Source organism: Bos indicus x Bos taurus, chromosome 22 (genome assembly GCF_003369695.1).
Source record: "Bos indicus x Bos taurus breed Angus x Brahman F1 hybrid chromosome 22, Bos_hybrid_MaternalHap_v2.0, whole genome shotgun sequence".
NCBI classification, from domain to species: Eukaryota; Metazoa; Chordata; class Mammalia; order Artiodactyla; family Bovidae; genus Bos; species Bos indicus x Bos taurus.
In genome coordinates this window covers 9068715-9093670 of record NC_040097.1, presented here as the reverse complement: position 1 = coordinate 9093670, position 24956 = coordinate 9068715, and the positions used below count along the sequence as shown (strand labels likewise).

At 45.8% G+C, this 24956-nt stretch overlaps 1 protein-coding gene across 2 annotated transcripts; it reads left to right on the top strand.

Annotated features, from left to right (window-relative positions):
* The first annotated feature begins 1035 nt into the window (after positions 1-1035).
* On the top strand, positions 1036-24559 carry CDC25A (cell division cycle 25A). Of its 2 annotated transcripts, none has more exons than XM_027522814.1 (15): positions 1036-1830; positions 2823-2896; positions 5156-5198; positions 5828-5864; positions 6307-6405; positions 8918-9037; positions 11287-11418; positions 12279-12353; positions 14280-14456; positions 18180-18281; positions 20073-20135; positions 20231-20329; positions 21220-21350; positions 22283-22394; positions 22618-24559. In XM_027522814.1, exons 1-15 carry the CDS (start codon positions 1661-1663, stop codon positions 22756-22758), a joined length of 1575 nt encoding a protein of 524 aa, XP_027378615.1. In that variant the 5' UTR covers positions 1036-1660; the 3' UTR covers positions 22759-24559. The 2 variants fall into 2 exon arrangements, with proteins under 2 accessions (XP_027378615.1, XP_027378614.1); XM_027522813.1 differs by having other exon boundaries at positions 1039-1830; positions 6304-6405.
* Positions 24560-24956: the final 397 nt, after the last annotated feature.

Below are 24956 nucleotides of genomic sequence, written 5' to 3'. Positions count from 1 at the left end.
CAAGCTAAATAAACAGTATTTGCTCTGAACATGCTACCTAAAGACAAGTCCTTTTCAGGACTGACAGCTGTACCTCTGCCTCTCTCATAAAATCATTCATTCTAGGAATCATCACTGTTACAAGGGATATTACAACAAATCTGGTTACCTACAAAGCGGGGATAATTTCTCTCATAGAATTGTTGTAAGAATTAAACGAATGAATAAAGGCCTTCTAACAGTGGCACATAAGCACTAGATAAGTGTTTATTATTGTTGTATCTGTTGCTGTTTAGACACAAAGTGAAGTGAAGTATTAGTCACTCAGTGGTATCTGACTCTTTGCAACCCCATGGATTGTAGCCCGCCAGGCTCCTCTGCCTCCTCCTACCAGGCAAGAATACTGGAGTGGGTTGCCATTTTCTTCTCCAGGGGATCTTCTGGACCCAGACGTAGAACCCAAGCCTCAAGCATTGGCAAGCAGATTCTTTACCACTGAACCACCAGGGGATGCTTATCCAGGCACTCCGAATGAAGCAAGAAAGGGTGCGAGAGAAGGAAATGGTTGTGAGAAAATATATCAAAGCTAAACTAGAGGTGAGCAAACAATGCCGAGGCCCACAACGCAGGCCATAGGGTTAAGTCTTGTAATCAGCAGCTCAAGGCCAGGAAAGCCGGCTGGACAGGAGCCTCAGTGCTCCAGAGTTGGACCCTGTGTTCGTGAGGCAGGGCCCACTCCTTGGGTCATCCAGTTCTCTCTCTCTCGTGATAAAACTGGGGCCTGGAGGCCCGGAGCGGAAGAGGGGACCGAACAGCTTTTTCTACGCTCCACATTTCCTCAGCGTGTGGAACACAGAATAGAGGCCGATAGGGCTTTGGCCTAACGCTGTAAGAGCCGACTACACTCCGGCGCGCTGTGGGAACTACGCTTCCCACCATGCAACGCGTCAAGAGGGGCCTTCCGCTCTCTCCCGGCGTCTCGCAGGGTCGGCTGGGAGTTTTCATTGACCTCTGAGCTCCTCGGGTTCGGAGGGCCCCTCTAGGCCCCGCCCCTTTCTGAGAGGGGGCCGACCTCGCAGTGTCCCGCGAGCTGCTTCCTTCTTCCCCTCTCATTGGTCCAGCCTAGCTGCCATTCCTGAGCGAGGAGGAGAAGTTGGTTACTGATTGGTGGATTCCGTTTGGCGCCAACTAGGAAAGGGGGGCGGGGGAGCGGCAGGCCGCAGTGAGCAGCTATTACCGCGAAAGGCCACCTTGGCAGCGACGGCCCGGGAGGGACGTGAATGTCGGCCTAGTTGTCTGCACTCCCGGGCAACAGAGTGAAAGAAAAGTGAAGAGAGTGTGAACCCGGGTCGTTGCCTCGTAGCTCTAGCCGCTCTCCCTCCCCGACGCGCTCCGTTTGTTTGGATTTAATCTTCAGGTTGCCGGCGCCCCCCGCCCGCCGGCCTCGCGGAGTGAGGGGACGCACCCGCGCCTGTGGCTGGCGCCTGCCGAGTTTGGACACCCGCCTGTCCGCGCCTCTTGCCCGCGGCAGCCGCATCCCTGAACCGCGGGGTCGTGTTTGTATTTGACCCGCGGGCGCCGGCTGCGGGGCGCGCGGCCGAGGCCAGTGCCAGCGGGGCGGGGCGGGCGCGGCGGAGGCGGAGGAAGAGGGAGCGGGATCCCTAGGAGGCCCGGCGCCGCCATGGAACTGGGCCCGGAGCCCCCGCACCGCCGCCGCCTGCTCTTCGCCTGCAGCCCCCCGCCCGCACCGCAGCCCGTCGTGAAGGCGCTGTTTGGCACGCCAGCCGCCGGGGGCCTGTCGCCTGTCACCAACCTGACGGTCACCATGGACCAGCTGCAGGGACTGGGCAGGTGAGGAGGGACCGAGGAGCGGTGCCGCAGGCGTTTGACCTCTCAGACGGCTCTCGGGTAGATCAGGCCAGAAAACCGGCCGCGAGGGTAGCGCTTGCCTCTCTGCCGCTCGGGGTTGGCCCCACCGACGGGGGCCCGCCATGTGCACCCTCCCCCCAGGCCGAATGTTGGGCGGGAGAGGCCGTTCGGACCCTCCGGGGCCGCCCTCAGCCCCGAGACGGGCCGGGTAGGGGGTGGGGTATGCCTGGGCTCCCCACCTTCGCCACCCCTTTTTAGATTGCCCTGTGCTCTTCTGTCCTTACCCCACGAAGCTCTTTGAAATCTGCCACCACGGGGAAAAACAGGCCCTCCTAGTCGCTCACTTCTATCCTTTTCAGAACCACCTCGTAGTTATCTTAGCTTTCTGTGAGTTCTGTTTCCTTCTCAGCCAAGGGACGTGGCGTTTTCTTTCCTTGCGTTTGCGGAAATCGTCGCAATCCCTCGCCTCGTGCATATTCCTGCTGTGTCCCCCGCCAACACACCCAGCCCCATGCTTTCCTAAGACCAGGTCTTTTAACTCAGCTTTCCACTCCTAAAATTTTCCTGCACTTTTTCCTTATTAAAAAAATGCATCCCACCGTTTTTTGTTTTTTTTTTTTGTAAAGCTGGTTTCTCATCAGTCTTGGACGTCCCATTTTCTAAAGAAGCACATGTCTTTTCCAATCTCTGAAAAGCAGGAACTTGTCCTGTTCATTCCGGCTCCTAGCTCAGTACCTAGAACACATGCTCTCATTTCAGGAAGTAGTCCAATAGTCATTGTCCTCCTCCTATCTGCAGTGTGACCAATGCCAACCTACTCTTTTCTCATGTCCTTTTATATGTAAGTGCCAACTGGGTGTTCTGGGTGGCCTAAGTGTTTTGTGGTGTGGCCTAGAAGTAATGATGGTTCATGGCAGTATGGCAACTTGCCCTGTCATGGGCTATCTCCTGTGAGTTACTTTTCTTGGTTTCAGTGAGTATGAACAACCCATAGAGGTGAAAAACAGCAGTCTGCAGAGAATGGGCTCCTCCGAATCAACTGATTCAGGTATTCTTTTAGTCTTTTATCATGTGTCTGCCTTGTGGGGAGCAGTGCTTGGAATTTGCTAGAACATGTGCTTTCACCTAGAAACTCAGTTTGGTGAGTGAAGGTAGCAAGCAGAAGTCTGGCATTGAGTGACAGACACCTGTTAGGACAGTACAAAGGAGCCCCGGTGGCAGTTTATGACGAGGAAACTGTGAAGTGGCCGCAAGGAGGTGGTTTATGCTTGGTCTTGAAGATGAGTAGTAGTATGAAATTAACCATTCCACTCTTTAAGTGGCATTCGGGAAATATTATTGGTTAAAATTCTGCGTCAAGTTATTGGAAGTATAATGAAATTATTTCAGTGAGCCTGCTCTGGAGAAACTGCCAGTACATCTTATTCTAACCATAAGTTCATGTTAGTTTCCCTGGTGGCTCAGTGTTAAAGAATTTGCCTGCTAGCGCAGGACCTGCTAGTGGGTTCAATCCCTGGGTTGGGAAGATTCCCCTGGAGAAGAAAATGGCAACCCATTCCAATATTCTTGCCTGGAAAATCCCATGGACAGAGGACCCTGGTGGGCTGTAGTTCATGGGGTTGCAAAAGAATCAGACACGACTTAACCACTAAACAACAACAAAGTTCGTGTTGGGGCAAGGTTTATTTGCACAGATGCTTTAGAGTAAAGAACTGCAAGAGCAAAAGTCTTAAGATGTAAGCTTCTTAAGAACCAGGGATAGGATTGTCATCTGTGGCAGTGTGGTAAGGAAGAGTGTCATGCCAAGAGCACTAACACCTAACTTGTTGTATGATTATTTAGACATCGTGGAGGAAAGGTGTGTGCTAGGCAGGCCCTGATGGCTCTGGGCCATGCTGAGCAGCATCTCCTTTATTCTATTGCCTTTGAGTTGAGCACCTCACTTGGTGTTATCTTGTTGAAGGCAATAAATGCTTGCTTGTCAAAGGACATAATAATATTTTCCAACCCCCTGAATTATGTACATGATCTGACAGGATATGAAATATTTGAAATAAAAAACTATTCCAGAAAACAAATACTTGTCCTTTCCATAGTTGGAACTCACAGAAAGTTAGCCTGGGTAACCTCTAACTGAATTAATAATCATGATTTAAGACCTTTTTTTTTTTTTTTTGAAGTGTAGTTGATTTACAGTGTTGTGTTAGATTTTGGTGTACAGCAAAGTGGTTTAGTTATGCATATATAGTTCTTTTTTATTGTAGGTTATTCCAAGATATCGAATATAGTCACCAGTGCTACGTAGTAGAACCTTGTTGTTTTATCTATTTTATATATAGTAGTAGTATCCCCCGCACTGTCCCCTTTACCCTTTGGTAACCTTAAGTTTATTTTCTACTCTGTGAGTCTGCTTCTGTTTTGTAAATAAGTCATGAGGTTTGGTTAAATTCTGTCTCCTCATAGCCTATTATCCAAGATGGTGTTCGCAAGGAGGAAAGCATGAGTAGATATACTATGAAAATGTTTAGACTTGTGCAAATACGAAGTTTTGGCAATCATGGAGATTCAGCTTCAATTCTGGCAAAAGTCCAAGCCATGAACCTTTGTTGACTGCATTAAAGAAACAGTACTAGTAGTTTTATGTACTTATTTTAATGAATAAGTTGTGTTACAGTTACAGTTCAGTCGCTCAGTCATGTCCGACTCTTTGTGACTCCATGGACTGCGGCACGCCAGGCCCCCCTGTCCATCACCAGCTCCGGGAGTTTACTCAAACTCATGTCCATTGAGTCGGTGATGCCATCCAGCCATCTCATCCTCTGTCATCCCCTTCTCCTGCCTTCAGTCTTTACCAGCATCAGTGTCTTTTCCAATGACTCAGTTATTGCATCAGGTAGCCAAAGTATTGGAGTTTCAGCTGTAGCATCAGTCCTTCCAATGAATATTCAGGACTGATCTCCTTTAGGATGGACTGGTTGGATCTCCTTGCAGTCCAAGGGACTCTCAAGAGTCTTCGACACCACAGTTCAAAACCATCAATTCTTCGGCACTCAGTTTTCTTTATAGTCCAACTCTTACATCCATATATGACTACTGGAAAAAAAGCATAGCTTTGACTAGATGGACCTTTGTTGGCAAAGTAATGTCTCTGCTTTTTAATATGTTGTCTAGGTTGGTCATAACTTTTTTATTCCAAGGAGCAAGAATCTTTTAATTTCATGGCTGCAGTCACCATCTGCAGTGATTTTGAAGCCCAAAACAATAAAGTCTGAGGTGTTTTTTTTTTTTTTTTCCCCCCCACACACAGGCTTCTGTCTGGATTCTCCTGGGCCCTTGGATAGTAAAGAAAAGTATGTATTCACTGCCTTTAAATGTTTGTGCTTAGAAAAATAATTTTTCGAATGAAATAATTCATGCTCTGGACTGAAGCTCTGGATGTAGTGGTCCTGATTAAGACTCCTGGATCCTATAAAGTCTGGTATCTTTTGAGATGAGTAGTTTGTGTCAGCAGTTTTTCAGAACTTCCCTTCCTTTATTTTAGCTGTAATTTTGGGGTTCTGTTCTAATATCACTCAAACCCTTGCTCTGTCTCCTGACATCATTGTCCTAAGAGAACTTTGGTTTTTTGTTGTTTGTTTTGCCTCCCTTGTAGGATCTCAGTTTCCCAACCAGGGATTGAACCCAACCAACCCATGGCAGTAAAAGCCTGGAATACTAACCCCTAGAAAACCAGGGAACTCCCTAGAAGGTGTATATTTTAAGAGATGATCTGGGCTTTTTTCACTAGAAGCCCAGTTATGGGGCTGCTTGTGAAAACATAACAGCTTCAGAAATCTATTCTTCCATCTTGCCTAAAACAGGAATATGTTTGATGTTCCCCTCACCCCATCAAACAGTAGTTTAGACACTATGCATCTACTAATATGAATACCACTTTCCTTGCTCGATTCTCATGATTTACTTTCTGATTTCATTGCAGCCTTGAAAATCCCATGAGGAGAATAAATTCCCTACCTGTAAGTTAGTTCCCTTGTTTCTTTTGAGCTAATAACTGTTATCTGCCCCTTAGCTACCAGTAACCTTGATCATAAACCTTAATTTAGACAGACTGCTTTTCCTTACTTTGTCTCATAAACATTCAAAACATTCTACCTAAAGCAGCTTCAATAATGGTTGCCTCTTGAGGGCTTTTCCAACCAGGAAGGGGGTTCTTTTTATGCAAATGATGTTATTTGGGGGTTGATTTGGTACCTGAGTCCTTGCAGAGAGGGCTGTGTAGATCTTGTGAAGTTAGGTGTAAAGCCATAGAGTCCTAGTCACGTTGACTGGTTACCCACTGCACTGTGAGGAGCTAAGCCTCCCTAACCTACCATCACCATTTTTTTTTCCCTTTTACAACTGAGGTTCCATTCCATTTTCATTGATGTACCCTAATTCCTTTTTTCACTTTGACAGCAGAAGCTCTTGGGGTGTAGCCCAGCTCTGAAGAGGAGCCATTCTGATTCTCTTGACCATGATGTCTTTCAGCTGATTGACCAGGATGAGAACAAGGAAAATGTGAGTGCAGCATTAACCTGCTCGCCTAGGGGCAGAGCTCATACCCACAAGTGGCTGATGGAGAAGTAGCAGGGCTGTCTTCTGGGAGACTCAACCTTTATCAAAGTCATGATGGTATTTGGAGTCAGAGAAACCTGGATTGGAATCCTACTGCTTGCTAGCTGTGACCTTAGCTGTTTTTTTAGGCTTCTATGTTTAAATAGGAGTAGCACTCCCTTGTAGGACTGTTGTTGGAATTAAATGAGATAATATAGAAAAGCATTTAAAATGGTTCCTGGCAGGTAGGAGTTGCTCAAAAGGTGGCTCTTAGGGGGAATTACATCCAAGTACACTTTATGTGGAAGGGTCTGGGCAGGCCTTCCTTGCCTCTTTGTGCTGACTGTGGGATGAGTAAAAAGTTTAGGAAAAGGCTTCTTGACAGTGTTTTCAAGAACAAAGCCAACAAATCCCAGGGAATCTCAGGGTAGCTGAAATGGTAGCTTAGAGGGTGAGTTGCAGTTAGGCAGCCAAAAGCCCAGGAATACCCTGGCCTGGGTTCTCTCAAACCTGCCAGGGTGCTGTGCACAGGGCAGAGTTCAGTGAATCAGCTCAACTTTCCCTGTCTTCTTTCTTACTGTATTTCCATGCCTGTTTTCTCCCTTTCTTCATCCTCCACTGCAATGCTACAACGCATACTTAGAATCTTCTGGACTTATTACTTACAGAACCTACTGCTTCCGTGAACTTTCCTAATGATTCCTTTGGCAACAGGATGCCCTGAGGGAGGTAAAGAAAGAACAATTGAGTTCCTGTCTTGAGTGCTTGGAACACTAAGTCTGCCTCTGTGTAGTGCTTTTAACCAGAGTCCAAAGCTATTATTACACTATTGCCTGGTCTCTTTCCCACACTCCCCATCCCCTTACCCCCAGCTTGGCTTCTCCCAGGGTTGCCTGCTTATGGCTTCATTTTGAAGGGGAAATAGCGTACGTAGGTTAAAGAGCTCTTGCTCTGGAGTTGTCCCGTCTGGGAAGCCAGACCTTAGGCACATCACTTAACCTACAGGCCTAGTTGCCTCATCTGTAAAATGGGGATGATTGGGTGGATAGATGAGCTCATGCACTGAAAGTACTTAGTGTGTGTGGGCAAGTAAATCCTCTGATACTACCTGTGCTTGACAAGTTCTTAAGTGGATATTTTAGGGAGGGGGAATTATGAGTGTTTCTAAACTTTTAAGTAAAATGAAATCATACAGTATGTGTTCTATCACTTCTGGCTTTCACTCATCAATATGTGAGATTCATCCATGTTGTTGAATAAACTAAAAGGATCTTTTTTTCCCCAGTTTTATTGAGAAATAATTGACATATATCACTATAAATTTAAGGCATACAGCATGATGGTTTGATTTACATATATTGTGAAATGATTACAGTAGGTTCAGCTAACATCCATCTTCTCATATATTGATAGATACAATAGAAGAAAAAGAAAGGAAAGGGGGGAAATTGTCTCCTTGTGATGAGAACTCTTAGGATTTGCTATCTTATCGTACAGCAGTGTTAGCTACAGTTATGTTGCCATTAGTTTTTTTCTTCATTGCTTTTATTATGGAAAACAATAACATTAAATGTTTTCCACTTAATTGTCTCTTATTGGTAGGAAGAAAATGGAAAATATAAAGTCCTCAAATACAAGTCTAGACTGAAAAGTTTCAATTCCTGTTCAATTATATTGAAATGAAATTGCTTTAGACTTCAGAAAAAAAATTTTTAGTTGAAGTATAATTGACAGAAAGCTGTTGATTTAGTTTGTTGTTGTTGTTGATTTACTTTTATTTTTTTATTTTTTGTTGATTTACTGTTAACTCTGTCTTGTGTACCTGGCAAATACTCATGTGTTTGTTAGAAAATAAAGTGTTTGTGGTGAAAGAAAAAAGTTCTGTTATTAGAAGTTAGCTTTTATCTATGGCCATGCTACCCTGTACGTGCTCCATGTCATCTGGTCTCAGAAGCTAAGCAAGGTCAGACCTGGTTAGTACTTGGATTAGAGAAGTTAGCTTTTGACAGAATCTTTAAAATACTTGTTTTACTTTATTTTTTGTTCTGCTGGGTCTTCGTTGCCGCGTGCGGGCTTTCTAGCTGCAGCAGGTGGGGGCTTCTCACTGAGGGGGCTTCTCCTGTGGTGCAGCACGGGCTCTGGGCTTGTGGGCTTCAGTAGTTGCAGCTCGTGGGCTCTAGAGCGCAGGCTCAGTAGATGTGGCGCACGGCACAACTTTGTTGCTCCGTGGTATGTGGAATCTTCCCAGATTGGAGGGCCCATGTCCCCTGCATTGGCAGGCCGGATTCTTATCCACTGCAACACCAAAGAAGTCCTGAAATTCTTAATTACACAGATCCATTGAATTAGATGAGACATGGGTGTGGAGACAGGTGATTAGTACCCGCTCTCTTGCCTGCCTTCCAGAGCTATAGCTGAGACCCTAGGGCTGGTTTTCACAGACAGTGGATGATGTCTCATGCATACTGTCTTGCAGCAAGTCTTTGAGTTTAAGAAGCCAATAAGACCTGCATCTCGAGGCTGCCTACATGTTCACGGACTGGAGGAGGGTAAAGATGTCTTCACACAGAGGCAGAACTCCGCCCCAGCTCGGATGGTATGTGCTTTTGTACTCCTGGGAGTTCCTGATGGGAAGATAAAAGCCTCCGCAATCTGGAGTTAAAGACCCTGCAACAGCTCTAGCTGTCTTTACCTTGACTTTGTCTTTTGAAACTCACATGTTTTGAGACTCACATGTTCGGTGTTTCTGCTGTGTCTGGAGAGCAGACAGGCAGAAGCAGGGTGAGAGGTGGTGTGTTTGAAATACTGGACTCGAGCAAAGCATATTTGACCTTGTCAATCCTGGGTCATTCTTCTGAATTTGTGTATGGTGGGATTATCTGTCCTACTGAAAACTTGCTTTCTGAGTGCTGAGAGGTACTTCCCAGAGTGATTTTTTTGGAGCGAGCGCATGATTTCTACCAAACTCGGTTTATTAAGAACTATTAGGTATTCCGGTGAACCCATTGCCTACAAGGCTCTATTTGACTGTATTTGTCCCAGGATTGTTTGTCAGAGATGGTCATTACTTCCCGATTTCCTACTGGTGATCTGACGGTGGTGGACTAGAGAGGCCCAACTTGAGCAAAATGACCATGTTTGGTTTCCACATTTTCCCAGGAACTTGTATCTGAAAATACAGCTTTCCATTCTGGCTTAGGGCCTGAGGTTCGGGTTCAGCCAGAAAAGAGGCTACTCAGTAAACTTGAGGGTCACTTGAGGATTAATGCATTCACACCCCACCCCAAAGAGATTTACTGTTATAGAAGAGGAAAAAAACCTATCTCTGGACTTTTTTACTATCTTTGAAAAGTACCTAGAAAAGAATTCATTATTAACAGTGTTTGTCTCTAGATGGTAGATTTTTGAATGGATTTTATAAATTTTCTATATTAAATACATATTTTAAGATTTTTATAATTTTATGTATTTACTTTTGACTGTGCTGGGTATTTGCTGCTGGTCAGGCTTTTCTCTAGTTTCGGAGAGTGAGGGTGGTTCTTCATGGCAGTGTGCGGGCTTGTCATTGTGGTGGCTTCTTTTCTTGTAGACAGAGATCGTGTCTGTCAGTCACACGGGCTTCAGTAATTGGTATGTGGGCTCAGTAGTCGCAGTTCCCAGGCTCTAAAGCACAGGCTCACTAGTTGTGGCATATGGGCTTAGTTGCTCCAAGGCATGTGGGATCTTCCTGGATCAGGGATTGAACCTGTGTCTCCTGCATTGGCAGGTGAATTCTTTACCACTGAAACACCAGGGAAGCCCTGTAAATCATTTTATAATGGGAGTTTTACTGAAAAAACAAGATAGGATTGCCTAATGAGATATACTCTATTTTGACTCCAGGAATGGTTTCTCCTAGGGAGAGTATAATGGGCAGAAAAGCTTGGACTTTGCAGTCAAACGAGTGAGCGGTGTAATCTTGGTAACCTCCCTTAAGCATTGGTTTCCTGATTTGTTAAATAAAAATGGAAAATAGAGGATTAACTACCTTTAGTGTGTTGTGAGGCTTAAATGGAATTATACATAAAAGGTTATATCCCAGTCTGAAAACAGGGGTTCCTTCATAGCTCAGTCAGTAAAGAGTCTGCCTGCAATGCAGGAGACCTGGGTTCGATTCCTGGATTGGGAAGATCCCCTGGAGAAGGAAATGGCAACCCACTGCAGTATTCTTGCCTGGAGAATCCCATGGACAGAGGAGCCTGGCAGGCTACAGTCTATGGGGTCACAAGAGTTGGACACGACTTAGCAAATAAGCACACAGCAGCACACCCAGTGTCTGGCACAAGTAATTCCTCAGTTAAAACTGAGCAACTGTCATTTAAATGTGAGTCTAAAGAACAAGGATGGATTTTCTAAAACTTTCTAGACTTTATATCCCTCTGTCAGAACTGGAGTTACAAAAACATTTCTCTAGTCTGTTTTGTGGTCTCCACAGGGACTTGGTATCTTCTCACCCCTCCTCATTTTAGCAGATTATCATCTGTCACTATCCTCATGCTGATCCCTGTTCACCAGTAATAATCCTCAGAAAAAACAAGCCTTGCCCTTCATTGGAGGCTAGCCCCAGATCCCACCATGAGGTGAATTGCTCCTGGGGAGAGTTCTTTGTGAAGGCTACTTGGCCTGACTTGACTCAGAACTGTGTGTGGATATCAGTTCATTTATAATCTTAGGTCTTATTTTCCTTTGATTTGTAGCTGCTAAAACTTCTTAAAACGAATATGGTATATTTTCCTCATAAAAACTAGTAACCCATTGAGAGAAATCAAAGCTGATTATTAACAAGCCATGAATTCTGTCTTTTAGCTTTCCTCAAATGAAAGAGATGGCAATGAACCAGGGAATTCCATTCCTTTTATGCCCCAGTCACCTGTGACTCCCACTTTGTCTGATGAGGATGATGGCTTCATGGATCTTCTTGATGGAGAGAATTTGAAGGTATGGTGTGAGTGTGTGCTTTCTGATCCATTTTTACTAACTTTCCCTGGAGAGCCGTCATCTGAAAAAGAACAGTGATCCCCCAACCGACTGATACTTTTTAAGGTTTCATTTACTTATTTAATTCATTTTTGGCTGTACGTGTTCTTTGTTGCGGCACCTGGGCTTTCTCTAGTTGCAGTGAGCTGGGACGACTATTCCGTTGCGGTGCGCGGGCTTCTCACTGTGGTGGCTTCTCTCGTGGAGCACAGGCTCTAGGCGCATGGATTTCAGTAGTTGCGGCTCGTGGGCTCCAGAGCACGAGCTCTGTAGTTGTGGTCCACAGGCTCAGCTGCTCCACAGCATGTGGAGTCTTCCCAGGCCAGCGGTTGAACCTGTGTCCCTTGCATCGCAAGGAGGATTCTTAACCACTGGACCACCAGGGGAAGCCGTGGCTGATGCTTTTATTCATCTGTTGGGAACTTATTGAGACTCTGCTTCTAGCCTGATTAAATTCTATGGAGGTGTTCCAAAGAAAACACTGATGTGATCCTTCCTCCCCTGCAGGAGCTGACAATCTTTTTTTTTTTTTTCCTGGAAGGAATGAATCAGGGACTGAAAGAATAGCTGCCGTGTGATGTAAAGCTGAGGAGACCAGTGGCTCCTCATGGCCCCTCAGGGGCATTCCCTTAGCTATGCTCAGATAGCATCACTCTTACTCTCTTGACCTTAAAATGTTGGGGAGAGGGGAGGCATTAACCCTTAGAAGACTTCCTATTCACGCCTTTCTGGTATTCTGCAAGAAGAAATCTAACACATTTTAACTAATGTTGTTTCTAATGGACCTTTGGACCTTTATGACACAGTTTTTCTTTGTTTAGAATGATGAAGAGACCCCATCCTGCATGGCCAGCCTCTGGACAGCTCCCCTTGTCATGAGAAGAACTAATAACCTAGTAAGTTCCAGTGTGTCTGGAGGGAGTGACAGGAATCTAAATTGTTTCTTTTGAGATTCTGCGTTTGAGCCTATGGGCCTGTTTGACTGGTCACTAGTGTTTCCTGGTGTTGATGTATGCTGTTTTTTCAAGGGTGTTTTGTTTTGTTTTAATACCCACCTACTTGTGTAGACTACAGACATCTGTTTCCATCAGGCACACTTTCAAAGGCTGTGCCTTTACATACATCCTCATGTATGTAAACATCCAGGGAAAGTGAGCTCTTATCATAGTACACATACAGTTACACACTCTTAGGTATATGTATAGACACTGAATACATCTTTAATTCATGCCCCTGAACTATAAATGTGGAACAAATGAACTATTACAGTCTTGAAGCCACTTACACATTTTAGTAGATTAATGTGCAAAGCTTTGAGAGATTAGACCACCCCAATAAAATGGTATGACCAGATTTACTAAGTCCTTTTGAAAGATAACATTATTAATATATACAGTGTGAGAATGCTTAGAAAATGGCTTTCAGCTTTATAAGTTGGATGTAAAAACCATGAAACAGTATGTGTAGGCCCTTCATAACAGTGGAGTTTCACAAACATAGTAGACTCATCATAAGGGCCAGGGGCTGAGTCAGAACTGGGGTTTCTGCCCTTGAAGAGCTTACAAGTCCTCTGAGACCTTACTGAAAGCAGTAGACCCTCTTTCCAAAAATGCTTCCAGCTCTTCTAGGTTAAAAACAAACAGACCAAAAAAAACCTGTAATCTTGCTTTTCTGAATAACATCCTATTAAAATGAACTTCAGAAAAAATAAGTGGAAAACCCTTGGTCTCTGGGACACGTTTGCTGCAAACTATCAGGGACATTTCAAAAGAAGAGGTGACACTGAAATGTTAGTATCAGCTGGAAAGGGAGCTTCACGGAGGGAGAGGGGCACAGGGTGTGTAGAAGGAAAAGCCCAGCCAGAGAACACTGAGTTGTGAACGGGCTGAGATGAGTTTAGATTGCTGAAGTCAGACTGTCTCTACCACTACTCAGGTTGGCTGCTCTCAAACCCCGAGAAAGTAGTCCTCAAAAGTAGTACTATAGCACATCTTCCTATATTTCCTTTGGCTTTGTAAGTCTTGAATTTAAAATGCTCTGGTACAGTCCAGAAAGAAAAACAGCCAAGCAGAGAGAATGACTTCTAAATAGTTTTGAAGGCACCCCTGCCCACTGCAAACTCAAACTCAACTCTGTTTTATGCCCTTAACTGGCTCTAATATATAAGTATAATCCAGCTGCCTCATACCTTTCTGGATTTAGAGGGGCTGTTAAAACCTATTCAAGCTGCTCGAGCAAGGTACAAATAATAAAGTAGAGGGGAAGAGGAAGCCAGAAGTGTGGCCCTGGCTGAAAGTAACACTTGCTGGGGACTATCAGGAACCCTTTGACTCTTGACCCTGTGCAGAAGGTAGGCTTTTCAGGGCATAGGTAGTCTTCCTCATTTGTATCCAGTGTCAGGTTTTGAACATGTTCAGTGAACACCAGGGTCTCAGTGTCTTCTGTGTGCCAAGGACTAGATAAATGGACAGTGTCTGTTTCCTAATTTAGGATGTGTGCTAAGTCCCTTTGGTCGTGTCCAACTCTGCGACCCTGTGGACTGTAGGCCACCAGGTTCCGCTGTCCATGAGATTCTCTAGGCAAGAATACTAGATGGAGTGTGTTGCCATGCTCTCCTCCAGAGGATCTTCCTGACCCAGAGATCGAACCCCAGTTTCTTGTCTCCTGCGTTGGCAGACAGGTTCTTTACCGCTAGCACCACCTGGGAAGCCCAATTTAGAATGGCTTGATCTTAAACCATCCCCGGAAGTCCTTGGTCTGTCCTCTTTACCATTCAAATCAATGTATTTTAATGAAACACGAGTCTCTTTTTTTCCCCAAAGGGCAATCGCTGCAAGCTGTTTGACTCCCCTTCAGCGTCGTGTAGCTCTACCATCCGGTCAATGTTGAAAAGACCAGACCGATCACTAGAGGAGTCCCCAGGTGGAAGCAGGAAGCGGAGGAAAAGCGTGGCTGGGGCCAGTCCGGAAGAGGCAACTAGTCCAGAGAAGCCCCAGGAGGTTAGTTCTGCAGCTTCTTTTTCACTCAGAGATGTTGTATCTGTCAGTTCTAAAATGTGTGTTTGGTTCTTTTTCTTTGCTGAGACTGGCTGTTTTTATTTTTCATTTGTTTCAGTCTTGTTCAGAATTGCCTGTTGAAGCATTTTTATGATGGCTACTTTAAAATCCTTGTCAGGTAGTTCCAGCATCTGTGTCTGGTGTGGCTTCCTGTTGATTGTCTTTTCCTATTCAGGTTGAGATTTTTCCTGCTTCTTGATATGACGAGATTTTTTTTCAGTTGTATCTGTGTACTTTGGATATTATGAGGCTGTGTAACTGCTGTTTAGTAGTACTCCGATACTGCAGGAAAAGGGGGACGGAAGTTCAGCCTCCCTTGATGTGCCACTTAGGTAGGTCAGACCTCATGGCTGCTGGGCAGGAGTGGGAAGTTCAAGCTCCCTTCTAGACCTCCACCAACACCACCCCAGTGAGGCTGAGATTGGGGCACTTAATTACAGCTGGGCAAGGGTGGAAGTCTAAGCTCCCCACTTGCTGTTGTGTCCTGGAGTAGGGCCATAGCTTTTTTCCCTTGGTTGGGTTTTTTTTTTCTTGTGTCCTGACCTATTTAGGACTACTTTAGGTTTGTCTCACAACATTGATTATAGTGTTTTTTGTTGTCACTTAGTATTTTAGTTCATTTCTCTGTGATGAGAACTCAAGATGTATTCTTAACTACTTTCATATACACCATACATCCGACCTAACTATAGTCATCATGTTGTACATTACATCCCTGGTACTTGTCTCATAACTGGAAGTTGTACATTTTGATCACGTTCATCCGGCCCTCTCCTCCATTGCTTACCTCTGGTAACCCCACAAATCTGATCTCCTTTTCTATGAGTTTGATTTTTGTTTTGATGGTTGTGGTAGTGGTTAGCATTGTGTGTTTTCCGTTTTTTCATTCCCTGTACAAGTGATGTCGTATACTTATTTGTCTTTCTCTGTCTGACTGACTTCAATTTCACTTAGCATAATGCCCTCAAGGTCCATCCATGTTGCTGCAAATAGCAGGATTTCCTTCTTTTTGTATGGCTGAATAATAATCCATTGTGTGAATGTGTATCCCAGCTTCCTCATCCATTCGTCTGTCAGCGAACACTTTTTTCCATGTCCTGGCTATTATAAATAATGCTGCCGTAATGTGAGTGCAGATATCTCTTGACATAGTGTTTTCATTTCCTTCGACTACGTTCCCAGAAGTGGTATTGCTAGATCATATGTTTTGTTTTCAACTTTTTAAGGTACGTCCATACTGTTTTCCATAGCAGCCATCCCACTTTACAGCCCCACCAATACTGTACAAGTGTTCCCTTGTCTTCACATCCTTATCAACACTTGTTTCTTGTCTTTTGTTTTTTTTGGCCACTCCATGGATTTGGGGGATCTTAGTTTCCTTGCCAGGGATTGAACTCAGGCCCTAGGCAGTAAAAGTGTGGAATCCTAACAGTGGACCACCAGGGAATTGCTCTTGTCTTTTTTTTTTTTTTTAAGTGATTCATTTTATAATTAGGTTTTTTATTTTTTTTCCTTGTTTGGCTGTGCTGGGTCTTCGTTGCTGCTCAGACTTTTTTAGTTGCAGTGAGCAGGGGCTAATCTACAGTTGTGTGTGGACTTCTCATCATGGTGGCTTCTCGTTGCAGAGCACAGGCTCTAGGGCCCTCGGGCTTCAGTAGGTGCAGCTCCCGGGCTCTAGAGCACAGGCTCGGTAGTTGTGGCACGCAGACTTAGTTGCTCCAAGGCACGTGACATCTTCCCGGATTGGGGGTCGCACCCACATCTCCTGCATTGACAGGCGGATTCTTACCACTGAGCACCAGAGAAGCCCCATCTTGTCTTTTTGATGCCAGTCTTTCTTATAGACATGAGGTGATATCTCTTTGTAGTCTGGATATTGATCATCCTTTCATGTCCCTGTTGGCCATGTGTGTACCTTTGGGAAAATGTCTATTCAGATCCTTTTCTGTTTTTAAAACTGGTTTATTTGGGAGGTTTTTTGTTTCTTTTGGTGGGGGGGTTATTAAGTTGTATGGATTCCTTACATTTTGGATATTAACCCCTTACCAGATAATGTGGTTTTCAGATTTTTTTTCCAATTCTGTATGTAGGTTATCTTTTCATTTTGTTGATCATTTCTTTTAATGGATAGAAGCTTTTTAGTTTGATTTGCTTGCTTGTACCTTAGGTGTCAGATCCAAAAAATTGCCAAGACCCACATCAAGGAACTTTTTTCCTGTGTTTTCTTCTAGGAGTTTAACAGTTTCCTGTCTCAAATTTAAGTCTTTACTCCATCTTGAGTTATTGTGAACAATGTAAGATAGGGGCCTAATTTTCATTCTTTCACATGTGACTATTCCATTTGCCTGGCACCATTTATTGAAAAGACTTATCTTGTCTTCATCAAGCATTCTAGCTGATGGTATCTGTGCTGTTTCTCTTCTAAACATGCGCTTTCATTTTTCCTGTGGACTCCATGTCCTGGGCTAGGCATATGTTTAGCTTTAGTAGACACTGTCATATAACTTTCCAAAATGTTTGTCCAGTCAACCCTCTGTATCTGGGGTCTCCCTTCAACTGACTTTGGAACCCATGGCTACTGAGCACCACTGAGCACCAGCTGTACTGGGTGCCATTCCATATAAGCATCCTCGGGCCTCCTAAAATCAATTTCAGGGATACCAAGGGCCAGCTGTACTCACAACAGTGTGAGAGTCCAGTATCTGGTGGTGTCCATCCCTTTACTTTTACCCGTTCTGGGGAGTGTGTAGCATGGGCATGTGCGTGCTCAGGTTGTATCCAACTCTTTTTGACCCTCTTGACTGTAACCCGCCAGCTCCATTGGATTTTCCAGGCAAGAATACTGCAGTGGGTTGCCATTTCCTCCTCCAAGGGATCTTCTTAACCCAGGGATCGAACCTGTGTCTCCTGCATTGCAGGCAGGTTCTTTATCACTTGAGCCATCAAAGGGAACCCTGTGTAGTATCTTTTTTACATTTCTCTGATAGTCATTTTTCTAGATTTTCCGATTACCCAACCACCTTTCTAGCCCATATTTCTATTGGGTTATCTCTTGTGAGAATGCTTTATATATTAAGAGATGAATCTTTTATTGAGATGAATTATTTATCTGCCCACTCTGGCTTGCCTGTTCTTACCTCATCTTGTTGTTTTGATTAACAGAATTTCTTGATTTCTTTAAAACATGTTTTAATTTACCAGTCTTTTTATGTTTAGTGCTTTTTGTGTACTGTTTAAGATATCTCGACTTCTCCATAATTAGCCCTTTTGACATGCTCTTTGAAATATGAGCACTTCCTTGTTACTAATGACAAGGTGTTCCAGGTTTATCTTGTACATTTCTTGTCCCAGCCTGGATTCAGTCAGAAAGCTCTGGTTTCAGTAAATACATGTTATGGTACTGCATGATCTGTAGCTGGTTGAATTGGAGATGCGGAATGGTGGCCCTAACCTCTGTGTTCAGGGGTCAACTGTAGTATTTAGGGAACACATTGACAAAGGGGTACGTACTGTACCCCTGGAGCGTCTCAGTGGGTACAGCTGAGAAATACTTTTTGTAGACTTAAAACTAATTTTAATCTTCCATTTTTAAAAAGGAGAAAGCCTTTATTCTAAAGCCTGTTATTCTAAAGCCTGGTCTCATTCTCAACCTTTGGTTTGTTACAGATTCTACATCATCAGTCTTTATCCCTAGCATCTTCCCCAAAAGGGACCATTGAGAACATTTTGGATAATGACCCAAGGGACCTTATAGGAGACTTCTCCAAGGTAACTGCAAGCAGAACTGCATCATGATGCAGGACGGGGGAGGTACCTAACACCCCCTCCAGCCTTGCTCCCCTGAAGTGGCTCCTGGGTTATGTAGCCTCCCTTCCAACCCCCACCGAGGGGACACAGTTTGAAATTAAAAAAAAAAAAAGGAACATTCATAATCTGGTATACCTCCATTTCTTGGGGACTGTAGACCTTACTGGTGCTGATCAGAGGTTTCACGTAGGGAGCCTGGACACCAACCCAAAACCCAGTCTTTCTGGGAACAGTGCTACAGAAGAGTGTAAAGAAGCAGCAATGAAACTCTAGCCTTGCTGTATATAAGTCTGTATGTCAGAAGGTCCTCTTAGGGGACTTCCCTGGTGGTCCAGCAGCTGAGATTCCGTGCTCCCAACGCAGGGGGCCTGGGTCCAATCCCTGGTCAGGGAACTAGATCCCACACACCACAATAAAAAAATTCTGCATGCCAAAGATTGAAGATTCTGTGTGCCAAAACTAAGTCTGTGCAGCTAAATTAATTAATTAATTAATTTTTTAAAAAAGAAAGTCATCTTAGAATGTCCCAGATGAAGACTAAATTTCTCCCTTGTCCAGAGGAGCATGGTCCTTGTGGGAAAATGCCCCCAGGGAGGTCCAGAGGAAGGTCTGCTGATGGCCTGGTACAGATTATCCACCTTTGTGCTGTGGTCAAATGTGACACCTTCCTGTGTCAGTAGTAACTTGTTTAGCCATGTGTAACTTGAAGGTCCCCAGACCAGTCTTTTACATATTAATGTAGCTAACATCTACTGAAACACTTACTATGTGTAAGGCAAAGATTCCAAAGCAAGACACAGTTCCTTCCCTCAAGACACTTAACATGTGGTAAGACATGCCACGTGGACATGTACCACCTGGTAATTGAAGTAAACATCAGTGCAGTGTAAGCATTAGACTAAGAAATAAAAGAGTTATGTCAACTGGGTGATTGGGGAAGCTCTGGGGCTGGGCTAGACATTTCAGCCAGGTAGGAGAGATAAGTGGGAAGACAGGACTTCCCTAGGGGTCCAGCGGTTAAGACTGCACTTCTAACACTAGGGACACGGGTTCAATCCCTGGTCTGAGAGCTAAGGTCCCACATGCCAGCATGGCCAAAAAAAATAGAAGACAGTTCTAGTCTGAAGGGAAGAGCAGGCCAAGACCTGGGTGTGGTGTGTCCTCGCTGGTAAAAGCTTGCATCTGAATTGAAGCTATTGGTTGGTTGTTGAAATGACCCCACACATGACCACAGGGTTGGGTGAGCACTAGACTCTGCCAGTCACTCTCGTAATTGCTGGTGTGCCCATCTTCCCCCCTCAAGGCTGGGTGGGTCTCACTTATTCCACCTCCAGTGTCTCCTCCAGCGCCATGCTGCAAAAGTCAGGTGCTCAGTAAACAGTGAAGTCATTCCTTGCTGTGTCCTTTTTAAGTGGTGAGCACAGTCTGGCTGCTGACCTGAGGGTTCCTGACAAAAGCAGGCGATAAAGGAATTCACCTGAGATGTCTGGATTCAGGTCTGGCTTGCTTGCTGGCTGACTTTGGGCAAGGGGCCTAGTTTTGACATCTACAAATGGGGATAATGTGCCTCATAGGGCCATATGAATATTCAGTCTTAGGATATTAATGAAGTGCTTACACAAATAACGAGTACGTTCTATTAGATGCATGTTTGTTTGTTTGTTTAAACTGACTTTTACCAGGAAGGCAAGCACTATAAATGTTCCCTTTATAAGCTTTCAGATTTGCTAAGTATTTCTTTCTCTTATTAAGGGTTACCTCTTTCATACCGTTGCTGGAAAGCATCAGGATTTAAAATACATCTCTCCAGAAATTGTAAGTTATCCTTTGGGGATCTGCCACCCATGCGATACTGGGATCTAGTCATTCCTCGCAGCCAGAGGTGACTCTCCTTGGCTCTTTCTCCACAGATTACATCTGTTTTGAATGGCAAGTTTGCCAACCTCATTAAAGAGTTTGTCATCATCGACTGCCGATACCCATATGAATATGAGGGAGGCCACATCAAGGTATAGATTCTGGGGGCTTGTGGGTAAGCTCTGCTACTGTGGGAGGCATAGCAGGAGCCCTATAGACAGTATCTGTGATTTATTTTTATTTTTAAAGGAGGGGGTGATACCTGGCTGCTTGTTATAATGCTCACATGCTGCTTATGAGAATTGTAAAAAGAGGCAGTGGGTGTAAAAGGCATTTGATTCCTGGTGCACTGAAAGAATGCTCCCTGGTGTGCACTAATCATACAGCAAACCGCGCCCTGTTTTGTCCCCCACGCCATCACTGTCGGGGATTTCGAGGTGGTACCCACTGACTTCTATGCCTGGGCATGAACCTGTGAGGAGAAGCCAGTCTTTGGCAACATGGGCCAGGCCTAGTGATGCCTCTTACGTTTATAGTTGAGTTAAGCTGTCTGGTGAAGTGGGTGTTGGAACAGTTCATGTGTAACTTGCCCAGGAAGAAAGCCATTGGGTTGAAATACATTGTGTGTGTGTGTTAAGTTGCTTCATTGTGTCCGACTCTGTGACCTCTGCATGAGGGGAGCCTAGCCCGCCAGGCTCCTCTGTCCATGGAATTCTCCAGGCAAGAATACTGGAGTGGGTTGCCATGCCCTCCTTCAGGGGACCTTCCCAACCCAGGGATTGAACGAACCCATGTTTCTTACGTCTCCTGCATTGGCAGGCGGGTTCTTTACTATTAGTGCCACCTGGGAAGCCCGTTGAAATACACTAAGAGGTAATTTAAAGACAGTGTTTGGGTCTGCCACTCTCTGAAAGTCCCTACATTGACAAATGCCACTCATACAGCGCACAGGCATAACAGAATCTTGAGGCACCCATATGAAGACCAGTCTCCAAGAATCATTAGCACCAGCGTGAGACCTAAGCCTCTGGTGTCTTCACAGGGTGCAGTGAACTTGCACATGGAAGAGGAGGTTGAAGAGTTCTTACTCAAGAAGCCTATCGTACCTACGGATGGCAAGCGTGTTATCGTGGTGTTCCACTGCGAGTTCTCTTCTGAGCGCGGCCCTCGCATGTGAGTGGGCTGAGTATCGTTCATGTGTAACAGATGTTTCTTAAATCCTTACCTGTTGAGCAGTCAGTTGATTTCATGAACTGCTTCCTGGAGTGTAGTTTTAGGCTCGACCCAATGGTTGCACCACGGCCGTTGTTAAGGGCTTAGAAGGGCTCTGTGGCCTCCCCAGTCCAGCCTATTACTCTGGTGTTCCCTCTGCAGCATGCCCCAGGGATCGGGCATCTGCTTCATCACCCCCACTCCTCAGTGAGTCCTGGCCACTGCTGGGCTCGGCCCATCGTTCAGCCTGCCTTTATATTGAATTGAACTCTGGCTCTTTCGGTTCCCCCACTGCCCCTAGCTCTGCTTGTGGGGCTGCTGATCTCAGGTGACATCCTTCAGGGACAGTGTGGTGACTCCTTATGCAAATGCCAGGAAAGCGTGATGTCTTCTCAGCAAAACTTAACATGATGCTTTCAAACACTTGTCAAATCCATGTTCTCACAGAAGGGGGTTATGTTACTTTCAGGTTATTGCCACACTAGAGGTGGAAAGAACTGCGCCGCCTGCCCCCACTAATACACAAGCTTTTATGACCAAGGCCCTATTATAGTTTACTACAGAGATAAATTTTATACCAAAATAAGTGGAAGTATAACTACAATAAAGCATCACTTCAGATTTAAAATAATCGGTGGTGGTGGTGGCAGAGAGGACGCTGGGTGGGAATCAAGACACTGTTTAACTTGGAAAGTGGGGAGGAGATTGTCCGCCTTCCAAGACAAGGCCTTGGAACTGGCTGTGAGCAGGGTTCCTGAGGGTCAGAGGGTGGCAGAGGAAATCACATCTGGGCTCTGTTTGCAGGAGTGCAGGTCAAGCTGGGGAGATGTGTAAGGAGCACCGCTTTGATCATGCACAGCTAATCAGACTCTGGCTCTGCTTCCCCTTTACAGGTGCCGATACGTGAGAGAGAGGGATCGGCTCGGTAACGAGTACCCCAAACTCCACTACCCAGAGCTGTATGTCCTGAAGGGCGGATACAAGGAGTTCTTCCTGAAATGCCAGGTGAGATGGACTCTCTGGAGGGCACAGGCCACCCGTCACCACCCCCTAGTTGGTGGTCATGGCTGTTTCCTACCCAGGGTCTGGGGGTTTGCCCTGAGCACAGAAGGGGCCTAGAACCACCCCCCACCCCACCCCAGCAGAGCCTTGTGGCTCCCGGCAGGGAGGGAGCAGGAGTGTGCGTGGGAGGCCACTGTTCCCAGATCTTGTCCTGTCTTCCTGCCAGTCTCACTGCGAGCCCCCCAGCTACCGGCCCATGCACCACGAGGACTTTAAAGAAGACCTGAAGAAATTCCGCACCAAGAGCCGGACCTGGGCCGGGGAGAAGAGCAAGAGGGAGATGTACAGCCGCCTGAAGAAGCTCTGAGGGCCTTGCGGCCAGGCGGCGGCAGCCTCCCCGCCCTCCCCACTCCCCTCTTTGCTGCAGAGAAACTTGAGCAAAGGGGCCAGCGGCGCGACACTTGGAGAGAAGGGCGGAGGCTTCCACGTCTTAAACCTACCTCCCACCCTCCCGAGGTTGGAGCCCAGAGTTTCCCACCGCCTCTCCGTCCTTGGAAGACGTCCTTCTTCAGCAGGGCGCTCAGCCAAGGCTGTCACGTGCCGCAGCAGGGTTCCGAGCAGCAGTCAGGGCTTTCTGCCTCCTCCTCCCCCATGGTTGGATGGGCCCCCTGCGGCCTCGCTGGGCACTGGCCTTGTCTCCTGAGGGGAGAGACGGAGAGAAGACTGCCAGACGCTGCTGGCCAGACACCAAAGACGGCCCGGGAAGCACAGGTCTTTGTGGGCTAGCCCACATCATTAATTTATTCAACTTCACCAATCACTTTCTTTTCTTTCTTTTTTTTTTTTAAAAAAAAACCAACTCCTGGAGACTTTTATTTAATTGCTTCTTTCAGTTAGAATACTGCCATCCTAGGTAGGATTTTATCATCCCGGGGGAGTACCTCTGCCTTTGATTTTTAAAGAAAAAAAGAGTAAAGGAAGGGGAAGAAGAGGGACATGAGTTGTGGGACAGAGAACAAGGGGCTCTGTCTGTCTCCCCCGGGAGGCACTGCAGTACTGGGGCTGCTGCTATTTACAGCCAAGGACTGAGACACTGGTGGGAGCAGGCACCGGACTCAGGCTCGGCTTCAGGACATAAGCTAAATCTCCCAGACCTACCTCGAAGGCCCCTGAGACCTACCGGAGGGGAGTGACCCTGCTCTTCCTCACCCTAGCTCCCTGTGATGTCACTGGGCAAGAGTCACAATCAGGAAAGCACTGGAGGCAGCTTCTGTGGGGACACCCCCAAGTCAGTGTTGGAACGTACAGAATAGGTATCCCAGTGTCGGGGGGCAAGGATGGGGGTGCTCTGTAGGATAAGGGAAGGGAGTGTACTTTTGAGTGTCTTCCTTCATTACTCCGATACTCTTTGACAGCTTCTGTTTTTTTAAAAAAATAGCCCTTTTATGAGTCAAGGAGTATGGAATCAGTGTTGGCTGGGCCCCCCAAGGGTGGGGAGAGGGGCTGGAAGTCCTGGGCATTAGAAAGGAGTGAGTGCTGGCAGAGATGACTACAGAGTGTGTTTCTCAGGAGGCAGCAGCGTGGTGGGTTTTGAAGGTAAAACTTTGAGTTTATCATGTTTTAATTTGAGGGACAGGGAGAGATGGGTCGTCACCAGTTGTCCCTCATCTCACCCCACAGAAGTGGGGATCTCGAACACCTCCCAAGGAGCTGGGGCTGAGTGGATTGATTCTGGACAGGGCTGTTTGGTACCTGCTCATCCCTACCTTTAGGCGCTGGCTTCCTCACCATCTCTGCTCCACCGGGGTGTTGCCAAGTTTTTCTTATATTCAAGAGTCAGTCTCCCCTCTTGCCTCAGCTTCCTGTTCTGGGGGTGGGGAGGAAATCAGTGATACTGGAGATGACTGGTTGCTATGTTATGGGTTTGAGTTGCTTTTGACTATAAAACAATCTTGTTAGAAAAAGTATATGGGGAGGAGGGGAACAGAAGGCCTCTACCCCCACACACACTGAGACCCATCTGAATTGGTCTCCAATCTTGTTTGTAGGGATTCTGTTGGTTGAATGCCTGAAAAGGGAGGTGGGATGGCCTTCAGATCATACCAGCTCAGCTAGCATTGCTAACCAACTGTTGCAGGCTCTGAAAATAAAAACAATCTTGAACCCATGCTCTCTGCCTGCTTCATGATGGATGTAAAGGGAACTGTGAGTCTCTAAAGACCTGGGACCACACCTGGCTAAAAGCACTGGCTAGAGGCAGTGACATTTTCTCAAGATGCCAAAGAGCTGTCATGTGGCCTGACATCAAGGTTGGCCAGATGACCTTCAGTTACTCCCCTGAGTCCAGAAGCAAACTTGTGATTCACATTGATTTACAAGATGAGATGGGGATAGGAAAAGCCTGCCTGGACTTATTGACATTCCCTGACAAGATGTATTAATTCATAGGATTGAGCAACAGGCCAGAGGGGGGACCAGTGTAAAGGAGATAGGAGTTTCAGTTGTGTTCTGAAGGAGCCAGAGAGGATACTGCAGAAGGAAATCAGGCAGATGGTGAGTTATGGG

Coding starts and splice junctions, on each gene's coding strand:
- CDC25A (XM_027522813.1), top strand. CDS start 1,661: ATGGAACTGGGCCCGGAGCCCCCGCACCGCCGCCGCCTGCTCTTCGCC. Junction 18,282..20,072: donor TTATAGGAGACTTCTCCAAG/GTAACTGCAAGC, acceptor TCTCTTATTAAG/GGTTACCTCTTTCATACCGT. Junction 20,136..20,230: donor AATACATCTCTCCAGAAATT/GTAAGTTATCCT, acceptor CTTTCTCCACAG/ATTACATCTGTTTTGAATGG.